This window comes from Amphiprion ocellaris, chromosome 18, assembly GCF_022539595.1.
Source record: "Amphiprion ocellaris isolate individual 3 ecotype Okinawa chromosome 18, ASM2253959v1, whole genome shotgun sequence".
NCBI lineage: Eukaryota > Metazoa > Chordata > Actinopteri > Pomacentridae > Amphiprion > Amphiprion ocellaris.
This window is the reverse complement of record NC_072783.1, coordinates 4,011,899-4,027,031: the sequence shown is the minus strand read 5'-3', so window position 1 is coordinate 4,027,031 and position 15,133 is coordinate 4,011,899. Positions and strand designations below refer to the sequence as shown.

Genomic DNA, 15,133 nt, shown 5'->3' with positions numbered 1-15,133 from the left:
CCGTATATTCGCTTTTTAGATTGTAAATGTCATTTTACCACACATAAATCATCTTTATCTGCAGCCAAGTGTATATAACACTGGGAAAAAATGACACAGTTGTGATGTTAAGAGTTTAATTTTACTGTATAAATACAGTTTGCATGTTTCCAACCAGCTGGATGATCGTTTCACTATTCATGACATAAAAATACAGTATAATATATCATCACCTCCTTGTTTAAATATGTGTCTATGCTTGAATGTTGACAATTCATACATTTTTACAGATCAAAAAAAAAATAAAAAACATTAAAATATAATTTTTATAGATGTTGCACCATCAAGTTTTCTATGTAAGCAATGACCATAATATTTAGGCAGATATTGATCAACAGTTTAACAGTCATATTCAGCATCATATTCAGTTCTTACAGTGTGAAAGCCACAGATAGAAGGTTGGATTATTGCTGGAGCACCTTTGGACAGGTAGCTAAATGCTATTAGCATCCGAAAACTGTAGACAAGGAAGCAGGCTGCCAAGGTTAATAATAATTTGATCTAAGTCAAATTTATTCAGGCATTTGCACCATGCATAGTGCACAACATGATTCCTATATAGTACAATAGTGCATTAAACCTGCAAAAAAATACTTTAGACACTTTGAGGCATCGGAAACACATTGTGGACCCAATATAGACATCTCATTTTAATTTAATATGGGGAAACTTGCTGGAAAACACATCTATTTTGCAACATTTTCATGCTTTTGGAGTATGTGAATCCATTTTCTGCTCTCTTTTTGCTTCATTTTTGGTCTCCACCATCTCCTGAGGAAAATATCAGGCGTATTAGCTGCTAAATGCTCCGAAGCATTCCCCAGCTAGTCTCTAACTGGCTTTTTAGTGAGTTTTGTCACTGAAAACAGTGAAGTAATATGGTAGAGTTGCGTTCAAGACCGTTAAACACTGACCTAAAACTCACTATAAAGCTTCTGCAAGTTCACCTGTGGGTTCATCACGGTTTTTACTTTGTCATTTTATGTTGATAAGGCCGGATTTAAAGTTACTTAAAACTACAACATCTAATTTTTGGACTATTTGAAACAACAGAAACATATTTTGAACCCAATACAGACTAGATTACATTTTGAATTAATATGGGAATCTCGCTGGCAACACATCTACTTTGCAAAATTTTCATACGTTTAAAGTATGAGAATCCATTCTTCGCTCGCTTTTTGCTCCATTTTTGGTCTCCGCCAGTCTCCTAAGGGAAATATCGGGCTTTTAAGCTGCTAAATGCTCTGATATATTCTCCAGCTAGTCTCTAAATATGTTTGGCCATTGTTAGGGAGTTTACAGCAAATTTAAAGTGACTTTTTTCACTGAAAACTGTAGTGTCGGTAAAGCTAAAGCTAAACAGCTAAAAAAAAATTCACCCCAAACTCACTATAAAGCTTAGGTTCCACTGCTAACTTTATGTGAGTTTGTCGCTGTTTTTACTTTGTTTTTGAAGTTAATATGACCTGATTTTGGGCTATTTGTCAAACAAAGTTGCAGTAAATCAAAGTATCACAAACCAGCTGGTCATCCTGCCTCTTGTCAAACCTGATTTGACTGAATGCTTACCAAAAAACACACTAATCAGCTTTTTAAAGACTTCCTTTCAACTTCCAGTATGTTCAGTGTGTGTTGGGCAGCAAACTGTGAAATTCAAAAAATATATAAATGCATATAGTTCGATTGAAGTTATCTAGAAAAATAAATGCAATAGAAAATGTTAAAGTCGTCTCTACGTCTCTTCACCAGTCGTGTTTACTGGTTCATTCTGCTGGTTGAAGTGTTTACTGGTTCATTCTGCTGGTTGAAGCTTCCCATGATCCAGTCACGGGTTCACAGAAGAGATCAGCAGCACTTTCTCCACTCGCTCAGAGCGGTTCATGTATGCTGTCCAAAACATCCACCGACGATATTTCAGATCTCTTTGACTCTCACGTGGTTTCGTCCACACGCCGCTGTCGTCTCGTCTCGTCACCACAGAGTTATATTTTCAACGTTGGCGAAGCCTGGATTCTCTCTGAGCTTCCAGTACGTCCCGTTTGACAACCACACGTCTCGTCCACAGGCGTCTTTGGCTTTCCTGAGGATGAGGGAGAACAAATAAATTGTTATTTACACATTTTTGAGTTGCTGTGATTCATGTATTTTTGCAGAAACCTGGTGAGAAAACCTGACAACAGCATGATATTATTATTGTGGGTGAGAACTGTTGTCTGTGCAAAATATTTAACCAAATAAACGTGCTTGTTTTGCAGCTTTGCCACTATAAATCCATTGGGTTTTGCGTTACATTCATTTAAAAAAAATAGTTCCACGTTCTTGGTTGGGAGAATTTGATCCTTTTCTTTATCTTATTTTACAATAAAATAAGTATCACCTGTTTTTGTTGGTTTAAAAAAAATTTTTTAGCCTGGCTTTCAAATAAATATTATTTATAAACCTTTTGTTTATAATTTTGTTCATTTATTTGACTGTTATGTTGCTAGGTTTTATTCTGTTCAGTTTATTTTTATGTATTTTTAATCTGTTTTGTCAAGTTTTTAGTCTTGTTTTATTACTTTATTATATTGTATGCTTTGTCTTTTAATCAAATTTTATCTTGTTTTTTCTTCTTTTCTTTGTTCTTTCGTGTTCTTTAATTAATCTGTCTTATCCATTCAGTTTTTACCAAGCTTTATTTCACTCTGCTTGTTCTGTCTAACTACTTTGGATGACATTTTTAAAGAACATTTTTAACAGTTTTTTTTTACAGCCTTTTAAAGGCCAAACAATAATTGATTTATAAAAATGATAACAAACTTAATTTATCTAGCACATTTCTTTAAAAAGCTGCGAAGTGTTTAACAGACACTTAAAGATAAGAAAATAATTAAACATAAATAAAAGGCCAAAAATCATAAAGGGTAACAACAAAAAAGATCATAAATTACAGTCAAAGATCAAACATTAAAGAGGAAATTTTTAATTGATTAATCAATAATCACCAAGTGAATGTAGAACAAAAATAATTTCATATAGCAGCCCTAATTGCATATATTTTTTGTATTAAAATAATTTACCAAAGGTGTTTTGACAGAAAACAATCAGAAATTAAATTTCAGTCCATAGATTCTGCCTGAAAATGTTGAGCTAAAATCAATAACAGACCATTGTTAAAAGCAGATTCACAAAATATGGAACTCAGGCAGATTTATGTACAAGACAAACATGCAATCAAACAGTTAGTAAGCGTTTGTGCCATAAAAGATGATTGATTTATTGTCTGCATTATTATCAATCAAAGCGTCCCTTTGCTGTAAGAAAACAGATTATTGATGATGGATGGCTTCCAGCTCATCGTTCTACAACCAGGACTTTAAAAGGAGTGAACTTACTTGAAAAAACGAGGAACGTGATCTTCACCCTTCTTGGTGAGTTCTTTTCTCCGCTCCCTCTGATATTCTTCTATCTCATCTTTCTTTATGTCGGCTTCATCCACTTTTCCCTCCTCCAGCATCCTGCAGGAAGATCCAGGAAGAATTTTTGAAAAAACTATGCTTTAATGTTCTCCTGGAACAACAGAAAGAAGTCCTGAAACAGTCAGAGCTGATTATTGCTGGTAAACTTCAGTCTTATTAATTCAATGTTCTTACTTCATCCAGATCCTTTCGGAACTCGGCCTGTTTCTGCGCTTTAATTCGACACTGTTTTTACTATTTTATTCCATTTATATTTAATATTTTACCATTTTCATCATGTTCCAGCTGGATATTAATCATTTTTATGACTTTCTTTGTTGTCGGTCTTCATTCTTGTGACTTTATGTCCAGTTTAAGATCCGCTTCAGGGCCTCGTAGATTAATTTCCACCTTATTTTTGACTTTCTCACCTCTGGTCTGGGCGCAGGCGGCTGTCGGTGGGGGGCAGCAGAGGCTTCAGGTCTGGGGTGAGTTCATTCAGCTCCATGGCGAAGGTGGAGAAGCCATAGTAGAGCAGGTAATCCTTTGGCTGGGGATCTGTGGATGGACAGAAGCCTCTTAGGTGAGCTGCTGCACAAACGTGACGCTTGGATTTGTACTGATTAGTTGCTTTCGGCAGCAGGAGTGCTTAATCATTTCACTTCACGTCCGTTCAAACCTTCCACCCTTAAAGCAGAAACACATGCGAACGGCACGCTGGCACCGACACGTGGCAAAAAGACGTGTTTGTTTCTGGTGATCAGGGACTCACTCGGCTTCCAGATGCATTTGGGAGTCGGCAGGGTGTCACAGAAGATGCCTTCATGCCACAGACCTCCAAACCGGTGAATGACGCTCCCGCTTTGGTCCAGCACCGTTCCCTGCACCTCGTTCTTGTTCGTGTCTGAGCCCCAGTAACGAGACTGAAGCACAATAAAACAGTCAGTAAGCAGTGAAAGAGTAAACAGGGGAGTAGTGGAAGAAGCTGATTCACCTTGACGAATGTGATCTTGCAGGTGCAGACGCTGTTTTTCAGGTTTTGGATGGTGACTTCTCCGTAATGTTCCAGATATCGCTGCTGGCTGAGAACGTTATGGATGCAGGTCACTACTTTGTTCCACTCGTAGTGGTCTCCATACCTGGACAGAACAGCAGAGAACAGCAGCGTTAGCCAGTAAAGAATCAACCAATCAATTCAAATGTATTTATATAGCCCTTTACAACAGCCCAAAGGGTGACCAAAGTGCTTTACAGGAAAAAAAACAAGAGAATAACTTAAAAACAACCCAGTAACTTCAAACTGAGACAGCAGTAATATCTACATTAAAACAATAAAAATAAAGAGCAAAAAACAACACAAAAACATACATTTAAAAGTTAGTACATAAAAAAAAAAAAACACGAAATGAAATGTCACTATGTTGCTGGTATTGAAAGCCATTTTAAACAGAAAAGTTTTGAGCTTTGATTTAAAAAGACCAAAGTCAGTGATGGTACACACATGCAGAACAGTTATCCATCTAGGATGAAGCCAAAACGGCAAAAATACTCTGGTTTCAGCTTTTCAAATGTGAAGGTTTTTGTTTTTTCTGTGTTTTGTTTCATTGTAAGGTGAATATGTTGATGTTAGGAACTGATTTTCAGGCTAAACAAGCAATTTAAAGATGGTTTTGGAGAAATGTGACTGGCATTTTGGACCATTTGAAGAGATTTTCAAAAAGAAGTTAAGACCTGGCAGAAATAATACTAAACAGACAAATTCAAGTGGAAAATAGTCTTTAGTTTGGGGCTCACAAGCACATGCTGTTCAAAAGTTTGGGGTTATTTAGAAATGTCCTCATTTTTGAAAGAAAAGTATTTTTTTCAATGAAGATAACATTAAATGAATGATAAATCCAGCGTAGACATCGTTAATGTGGTAAATGACTATTGTAGCTGGAAACAGCTGATTTTTAATGGAATATCTCCATAGAGGTACAGAGGAACATTTCCAGCAACCATCACTCCTGTGTTCTAATGCTACATTGTGTTAGCTAATGGTGTTGAAAGGCTCATTGATGATTAGAAAACCCTTGTGCAGTTATGTTAGCACATGGATAAAAGTGGGAGTTTTCATGGAAAACATGGAATTGTCTGGATGACCCCAAACTTTTGGATAGTAGTTTATAACCACAATGTCCCTTGTTCAGTGTCAGCTGGAGACATTTCCTGCATGTCCTAAGTCTCTCCTTCACCTCTGTATTTTTTCTTTCTCCACACTGTAACTGTCAAAACAAATGCAAATGAAATCTAAAAGATGTGGTATTATCACACATATTTGTGACATTTTATTCACATGAAAATTTCTCTAAATCCATCTTTCTTTTGAGTCCGGATTCCCATCTGTCACTCTGCACCCTGTTTTGGAAGCAATTACATAAAACCAGAGTCTGATCCCGAAGGAAGTGATGAAGATACTGGTAATATTTTGTCTAAATTACTTAAGAAAGACAAAATATTTTTTCTTCCAACATAACCTTTGGTCACTAGCTTAGCTCTAGCACCACTCGCTGACAGTAAAATAAAAACTGACCCAAAGATTGATTCAAACTGCTCCTGATGATGCTAAACAACCAGCAACACACGTTTCACATGTCCTTCTGCAAAATCCACCCACACAAGTTACATATTCTGTCACGCTGCTCATGCTAATGCTTCTAAGAACATGTGGACTTGACTTTTCAGTGCAACCTATCGCTTTAAATCTGCTCATTCTTAAGGCATGAATTTCAACATATCAAACAACTTAGAAAGAGAGGACAAAATAATCACTTTTACTTTTAGATTCAGTTATTTGTTCTAATAATAACACAAGTGTTGTGATTTTTTATCTTCAATATGAACACGAAAACACCTCCACAGTGCATTAGTTTATCATCGTGTTTACAAATGCAGACTCTGTCAGCCATTATATGAGGACAGATGGTTTAAGTTTGTCTTATCTGTGGTTCCTGAGACGACTGCCAGTGAAACAAGATAATTAAGTATTTTGCAGCTCATTGCACTCGGCTAAATTCTCATAAAACATGACTTTCAGTTGCACCTAATGACCCGAGTCGTACCTCATCAAATAGAGAAGCAGCAAACTGCAAACACACTATGATAGAAAGAATAAAACCTGACTGTGTACCTCGGAAGAGTCACGTTCACCATCCCTGTTGGCACGATTTCCAGTGACTTCCCCCAGAATTTATTCTTCCATCGCTGGTCTGTTCAGAGACAGAAATAGCGTCTCATGTCACAAAATAATATATGCATGTTTTCTGAAAGCATTTACAAGTCAGAGGATGGACGCAACAATGATTACAAGCACTAGCTAAAGAGAGATTTTGGTTTGACCTTGCCAAAAGGAGAAGTTCTCTGAGTCTGCATGGCAGGCGGAGATGGGTGGATGGTGGCAGACCTGGTAGAAAAAAAACAGAGATCACAAATGGACATCTGCTGACTTAGTTGTAACTATTTTATAATAAACAAAGAGACAAAGTGCATCATTTGTGGTCTCTTTTGTTTTGCAAGCTTATGTACAGGATATCAACCCTGTAAAACCCAAATATTGACAAAAATGAGAAAAAATAACATATATATATATATATATATATATATATATATATATATATATATATTTAAATATAAATAATAAAATATAATATGTAAAACCTAAATATTGACAAAAATGAGAAAAAATAACACACACACATATATATATATATATATATATATATACATATATATATATATATATATATATATATATATATATATATAAATAATAAAATATAATATGTAAATCCCAAATATTGAAAAAAATTGCAAAAATAATATATATTTATTTACATATAAAACCTAAAAACTAATATCTGACTAACTAACTGATGTTGTATTTTTGCAGCAGTGGATTTTAGAGGGTTAAATGTTTTTTGATGTTCTTAGAAGATAAGAAACCTGAAGTTATTTAATTATGGAGCCTGGAAAGGACGTGAGCTGGGGTTCATCTTTTGCTTTTAACACATGCAACACAGCAGAAAATCACAGATCGAACAGACAACACACAATAACTGGTAATGCAAAACCTTAATGCAACACAATCATAGTTATTACTGTTGATTACATCAGAGCACGATGAAGAAAAACCTGCACATCTCCATTACAAGCTGCAGAAAAATTTCAAAAAACCCCGTAACACTTAGATAGGCATATATTACCTAAAAACTACATCTCTCAGCTGTTTGAGTTATTAATTGTTGAGGTTTGACATTTAATTATTTCCACTTAATTGCAGCCACTTTGAGATAAATGATTGAAACATTTGTGCTAATTTTTGGTTACAGGGTTTTATTAAAGCGATAAATCACCAGCTCAGTGTGACTGATGGGCTCAATTAACCCGGTGAGTGATCCATCTTCATTCAGCAGGAGGAGATGATGGGAGCTCATCTTCTCCCACTTATAGAAAATATCAGTTAAACTGCGTTAGGTTCCCTACAGTATTCAGTTGGTGCCCTCAAGGGCTTCGTTGTATGGATGTAAAGTCAAGTTATCATTATTTATACAGCAGAAATGGTACAAATTTACCAGATGAGTTTAAATATTGAAGTTAAGACCCAACAATATGATCTGTTGTACAAATTTAGGTTACAATCCTACAAAAATTGTACATGGAAAACCAAAAACTCCCCAAACCAGACCCTCCTGGATAAGATACCTGCTCACTGATGAGGCGGAAACCTCGGTCCTCTCTGATGCACTCGAATGTTTCTCCCAGAACCGGGTTGAAGGGCTTGTAGCGGTTTCTGAACGTTGCAGTGGAATAACCGGAGATAGCAAAGGCAGCAATGTAAACCTGCAGGAACAAAACACAAAACGTAAACATTTGCTGTCTTTCTGAACATAAAATCGACAATTTGGTTTGTTCAGTTTATTTTATTGGTGCACAATCTGCAAAGAAAAAAAATTCTTCAGTTTTTTTTCATTATTTTTACATAAAATTAATTTTGCTGTGATTTCAAAAACATTTCCTTTTTATTTAGTCCAAGTTATTTACCCTACAATTTAAGTTTAATATTGTAAATATATTTCTGAAAGTAGACACAATTAGAGACAGTAACTGGAAAAATAAGTGTTTTGATTTTGTAATTTTACATAGATTTGTGTGAACTTACTTGAAAAAACGAGGAACGTGATCTTCACCCTTCTTGGTGAGTTCTTTTCTCCGCTCCCTCTGATATTCTTCTATCTCATCTTTCTTTATGTCGGCTTCGTCCACTTTTCCCTCCTCCAGCATCCTGCAGGAAGATCCAGGAAGAATTTTTGAAAAAACGATGCTTTAATGTTCTCCTGGAACAACAGAAAGAAGTCCTGAAACAGTCAGAGCTGATTATTGCTGGTAAACTTCAGTCTTATTAATTCAATGTTCTTACTTCATCCAGATCCTTTCGGAACTCTGCCTGTTTCTGCGCTTTAATTCGATACTGTTTTTACTATTTTATTCCATTTATATTTAATATTTTACCATTTTCATCACGTTCCAGCTGGATATTAATCATTTTTATGACTTTCTTTGTTGTCTGTCTTCATTCTTGTGACTTTATGTCCAGTTTAAGATCCGCTTCACGGCCTCGTAGATTAATTTCCACCTTATTTTTGACTTTCTCACCTCTGGTCTGGGCGCAGGCGGCTGTCGGTGGGGGGCAGCAGAGGCTTCAGGTCTGGGGTGAGTTCATTCAGCTCCATGGCGAAGGTGGAGAAGCCATAGTAGAGCAGGTAATCCTTTGGCTGGGGATCTGTGGATGGACAGAAGCCTCTTAGGTGAGCTGCTGCACAAACGTGATGCTTGGATTTGTACTGATTAGTTGCTTTCGGCAGCAGGAGTGCTTAATCATTTCACTTCACGTCCGTTTAAACCTTCCACCCTTAAAGCAGAAACACATGCGAACGGCACGCTGGCACCGACACGTGGCAAAAAGACGTGTTTGTTTCTGGTGATCAGGGACTCACTCGGCTTCCAGATGCATTTGGGAGTCGGCAGGGTGTCACAGAAGATGCCTTCATGCCACAGACCTCCAAACCGGTGAATGACGCTCCCGCTTTGGTCCAGCACCGTTCCCTGCACCTCGTTCTTGTTCGTGTCTGAGCCCCAGTAACGAGACTGAAGCACAATAAAACAGTCAGTAAGCAGTAAAAGAGTAAACAGGGGAGTAGTGGAAGAAGCTGATTCACCTTGACGAATGTGATCTTGCAGGTGCAGACGCTGTTTTTCAGGTTTTGGATGGTCACTTCTCCGTAATGCTCCAGATATCGCTGCTGGCTGAGAACGTTATGGATGCAGGTCACTACTTTGTTCCACTCGTAGTGGTCTCCATACCTGGACAGAACAGCAGAGAATTTCAAAATATCAAACAACTTAGAAAGAGAGGACAAAATAATCACTTTTACTTTTAGATTCAGTTATTTGTTCTAATAATAAGACAAGTGTTGTGATTTTTGATCTTCAATATGAACACGAAAACACCTCCACAGTGCATTAGTTTATCATCGTGTTTACAAATGCAGACTCTGTCAGCCATTATATGAGGACAGATGGTTTAAGTTTGTCTTATCTGTGGTTCCTGAGACGACTGCCAGTGAAACAAGATAATTAAGTATTTTGCAGCTCATTGCACTCGGCTAAATTCTCATAAAACATGACTTTCAGTTGCACCTAATGACCCGAGTCGTACCTCATCAAATAGAGAAGCAGCAAACTGCAAACACACTATGATAGAAAGAATAAAACCTGACTGTGTACCTCGGAAGAGTCACGTTCACCATCCCTGTTGGCACGATTTCCAGTGACTTCCCCCAGAATTTATTCTTCCATCGCTGGTCTGTTCAGAGACAGAAATAGCGTCTCATGTCACAAAATAATATATGCATGTTTTCTGAAAGCATTTACAAGTCAGAGGATGGACGCAACAATGATTACAAGCACTAGCTAAAGAGAGATTTTGGTTTGACCTTGCCAAAAGGAGAAGTTGTCTGAGTCTGCATGGCAGGCGGAGATGGGCGGATGGTGGCAGACCTGGTAGAAAAAAAACAGAGATCACAAATGGACATCTGTTGACTTAGTTGTAACTATTTTATAATAAACAAAGAGACAAAGTGCATCATTTGTGGTCTCTTTTGTTTTGCAAGCTTATGTGCAGGATATCAACCCTGTAAAACCCAAATATTGACAAAAATGAGAAAAAACAACATATATTTAAATATAAATAATTAAATATAATATGTAAATCCCAAATATTATATATTTATATATTATATATAATATAAAATATATATAATATTATATATATATATATAGTACAACCCAAATATAGAAAAAAATAGCAAAAATAATATATATTTATTTACATATAAAACCTAAAATCTAATATCTGACTAACTAACTGATGTTGTATTTTTGCAGCAGTGGATTTTAGAGGGTTAAATGTTTTTTGATGTTCTTAGAAGATAAGAAACCTGAAGTTATTTAATTATGGAGCCTGGAAAGGACGTGAGCTGGGGTTCATCTTTTGCTTTTAACACATGCAACACAGCAGAAAATCACAGATCGAACAGACAACACACAATAACTGGTAATGCAAAACCTTAATGCAACACAATCATAGTTATTACTGTTGATTACATCAGAGCACGATGAAGAAAAACCTGCACATCTCCATTACAAGCTGCAGAAAAACTTCAAAAAACCCCGTAACACTTAGATAGGCATATATTACCTAAAAACTACATCTCTCAGCTGTTTGAGTTATTAATTGTTGAGGTTTGACATTTAATTATTTCCACTTAATTGCAGCCACTTTGAGATAAATGATTGAAACATTTGTGCTAATTTTTGATTACAGGGTTTTATTAAAGCGATAAATCACCAGCTCAGTGTGACTGATGGGCTCAATTAACCCGGTGAGTGATCCATCTTCATTCAGCAGGAGGAGATGATGGGAGCTCATCTTCTCCCACTTATAGAAAATATCAGTTAAACTGCGTTAGGTTCCCTACAGTATTCAGTTGGTGCCCTCAAGGGCTTCGTTGTATGGATGTAAAGTCAAGTTATCATTATTTATACAGCAGAAATGGTACAAATTTACCAGATGAGTTTAAATATTGAAGTTAAGACCCAACAATATGATCTGTTGTACAAATTTAGGTTACGATCCTACAAAAATTGTACATGGAAAACCAAAAACTCCCCAAACCGGACCCTCCTGGATAAGATACCTGCTCACTGATGAGGCGGAAACCTCGGTCCTCTCTGATGCACTCGAATGTTTCTCCCAGAACCGGGTTGAAGGGCTTGTAGCGGTTTCTGAACGTCGCAGTGGAATAACCGGAGATAGCAAAGGCAGCAATGTAAACCTGCAGGAACAAAACACAAAACGTAAACATTTGCTGTCTTTCTGAACATAAAATCGACAATTTGGTTTGTTCAGTTTATTTTATTGGTGCACAATCTGCAAAGAAAAAAAATTCTTCTGTTTTTTTTCATTATTTTTACATAAAATTAATTTTGCTGTGATTTCAAAAACATTTCCTTTTTATTTAGTCCAAGTTATTTACCCTACAATTTAAGTTTAATATTGTAAATATATTTCTGAAAGTAGACACAATTAGAGACAGTAACTGGAAAAATAAGTGTTTTGATTTTGTAATTTTACATAGATTTGTATGTAGATTGGGGCTGCACAGTGGTGTAGTGGTTAGCACTTTCGCCTTGCAGCTAGAAGGTCCCTGGTTCACGTCCCGGCTTTCCCGGGATCTTTCTGCATGGAGTTTGCATGTTCTCCCTGTGCATGCGTGGGTTTTCTCCGGGTACTCCGGCTTCCTCCCACAGTCCAAAAATATGCTGAGGTTAATTGATCATTCTAAATTGCCCGTAGGTGTGAATGTGAGAGTGATTGTTTGTCTTTGTATGTAGCCCTGTGACAGACTGGTGACCTGTCTAGGGTGTCCCCTGCCTTCGCCCGAGTCAGCTGGGATAGACTCCAGCCCCCCCATGACCCTAGTGAGGATTAAGCGGTGTATAGATAATGGATGGATGGATGTAGATTTGAAATTTCCATAAAAAATGTTAAATGTAGTGTATAATAACTATATGCATTGGCTAACTGTCAAAATATTTTTTATGGTAACATATACCATCTATGGTTACATTTATCTACTAATCTATCTAACTATACATAATATTATTCTGTATTATAGGTGATTTAGTTGTTTTTACACATGTAAATATATTTCATTAAACATTAAAATCCCAAAATATACACATGATCTCATGCAAAATTCAGGCTAGAAAATGGATTTTAAATATGGCAAGTTTGAAAGGAAAATTTCACAGTATTTTTTGGCACCCTAACTAATAGAATATTCACATTTTTATTAAATTTTTGGGGCATAATGTTGTTAAATACAGCAATAACACAATCTTCTTCCTATTTTTTTTTTTTTGTCAGTCAAAGAGGATCAAAGACATGTGCATAGCAATTTTAGTTATATGATTATCTTTAAAAATCTAATATTATTGGGTGTACTAGAGTATGTTTACATCCTTTAATGTTCCAAAACCACCTTATTTTTCTCAAACTGTACTTCACCACTGCAGCTCTTCTCTGTGTTATTTAGCTCCTGAAAAGCCCAACTGGCTGTGATATATCAGCTGCTAACTCTTTTCTTAAAACATTTTTATTTAACCTTTATCTATACAGGTAAACTCATTGAGACGGAGTCTTGTTCTCAAGAGAGACCTGTCCTCAGATAACATAACAAACCAACACTGAGCTACTGAAAAACAACACTAAGGGACGTGTACTCGACAATATAACAATGTAACACTGAGTTACAGACAGACAGGTTCATGACAAAGCACAACATAGACATTGAAATAAATGTGCAAAGTGCCAAGCAATAAAGCTAAAACATAAAAACACTAAGAACAAGAACAACAACAACAAGTTGCTTGTGGGTTTTCAAAATCAGCCACCGAGCAGCTGACATGCAATTATATTACATAATGATGTAAATAAGTAACGAAAGAAATGCCTGAACTTTAAATTTGGTGTTTCAGGCTGATAAAGAGCAGTGTTTTCTGTGGGAGATAATTAATTCATTTTGTAAGTTTGCAGACTGTTTACATGCACAAAAGCCTTTAAAATACTGTGGGAAAGTGGAAAATCCAGAAAGCAAAACATGGGCTCTATAAGAGGACTAAATGGAATCCGGTGGATATCTTAAGGAACATTGTCAACATCATCAGCATCAACACTTTCCACAATCAGCAGCATGACCACGCTGGACCGTCCGTCTTACCATCCTCTGGTAGGGGTCTGGGGTGTTGTTGGCAGTATCCAGCAGGTCGCTGTACTCCAGCTCCTCACACAGCCTCTGCAGCAGGTTAACTGGTTCATTTAGAGCCGCTGGCATCGACACTCGGGCTAAATCTTTACCTGAGGGGAAACAGGACACAAGGCTCAGAAAACTGACTCAAATTCAAAGGCCTTACTGCTTTGTCATGTGAGTTTTATTCCAGTCCTTACCGATGTTGTTGTAGAGGATGGCCATGAGGCCTACGTGGCTGTTGTCAGGACAGTGAGCCGGAAGTTTTGTTCTCCGGCCGGTGCTTTTAGGAACGACACTGTTGGGAGTCTTGGAAATGCTTGCACGGTACTTCCTGGTGGCCGACACTGTGGCATCGGTGTAAGGAAATAATATTTATCATACTGGCAATCAAAACTGGAAATAAATCACAAGAGTAAAAGTGCAGTCTGAGGCCACCGACAAGCAAACATTCTCACAATAACAACACATAGACATTGATGTTTAGCAGATATGATGTCCACCACTTTAATTTAGTGTCATGTCGTTAGCTTCACATGCATTTGGTCATAAAAGTACCTGATGATGAATAATCACTCACTAAAGCTACAGTCTAACTTGTGAGGAACATGAATGTTTATAATAAATTTCAAAGTAGTCATAGAACTCAAACATGGAACAAAATGAAGAAACTACACTTAGAACCTGCCTTGATGCTCCATTCTACCTTCTTCAAGTCAGTCTTTTCTGTCTGTAGTTCATGTTCATGTTTCCATCTCCAGCACTGACTTCATAAACTGCTTTGCATTTGCAGATTTAAGTCACAATTATTCATATAACTCATTTAAAATAACAGACATTGAGCCAAAAAGCCTCTCATTAGAGAAATAAGTAGAAATATTAAAGTTAAGACACCACAATATTATTTATATTAGAAATTTAAATGCTCAATTTAAATATTAAAGTTATGCTCCCACATTATATATAAAACAAATTTGCATGAGCAAGTTAAATATCAGGCATAAAAAATAAAACTCCAAAAATTACTTATTAAATATATTTATCTCAATAATTTAAAAAAAGGTTATAATGTTACAATATTGTATATAATCCACATTTACATGACTAATTTAAATATTAATTATATGGTGTTTTATGAAATACAATATTAATTTTGATGACTAACTTAAGTACTATTATTAAATGATGCGAAATGTGAGTCTTAAATGAATAAAAATAATGTAATTAGCACAAAAGTCAAATGATAAA

The 15,133-nt window shown here is 36.3% G+C and overlaps 1 protein-coding gene across 5 annotated transcripts in view; it reads right to left on the bottom strand.

Moving 5' to 3' along the window:
- Positions 1-99: 99 nt before the first annotated feature.
- osbpl7 (oxysterol binding protein-like 7) overlaps positions 100-15,133 on the bottom strand; it is a 31,883-nt gene continuing 16,849 nt past the window's right edge. For 3 of the 5 annotated variants that reach the window (XM_023298627.3, XM_035943092.2, XM_055004197.1), the window contains 10 exons: positions 14,086-14,232; positions 13,859-13,995; positions 8,220-8,357; positions 6,858-6,921; positions 6,649-6,727; positions 4,474-4,618; positions 4,252-4,402; positions 3,911-4,037; positions 3,417-3,539; positions 100-2,122 (listed from right to left, as the gene is read on the bottom strand). In XM_023298627.3, the coding sequence (XP_023154395.1) occupies positions 2,014-2,122; positions 3,417-3,539; positions 3,911-4,037; positions 4,252-4,402; positions 4,474-4,618; positions 6,649-6,727; positions 6,858-6,921; positions 8,220-8,357; positions 13,859-13,995; positions 14,086-14,232 (1,220 nt within the window). In that variant the 3' untranslated portion in view covers positions 100-2,013. Of the gene's footprint in view, positions 2,123-3,416; positions 3,540-3,910; positions 4,038-4,251; positions 4,403-4,473; positions 4,619-6,648; positions 6,728-6,857; positions 6,922-8,219; positions 8,358-8,672; positions 8,800-9,170; positions 9,298-9,511; positions 9,663-9,733; positions 9,879-10,301; positions 10,381-10,510; positions 10,575-11,773; positions 11,912-13,858; positions 13,996-14,085; positions 14,233-15,133 lie in introns of those variants that run through there. The other 2 variants (XM_055004195.1, XM_055004196.1) reach the window with 1 other exon arrangement.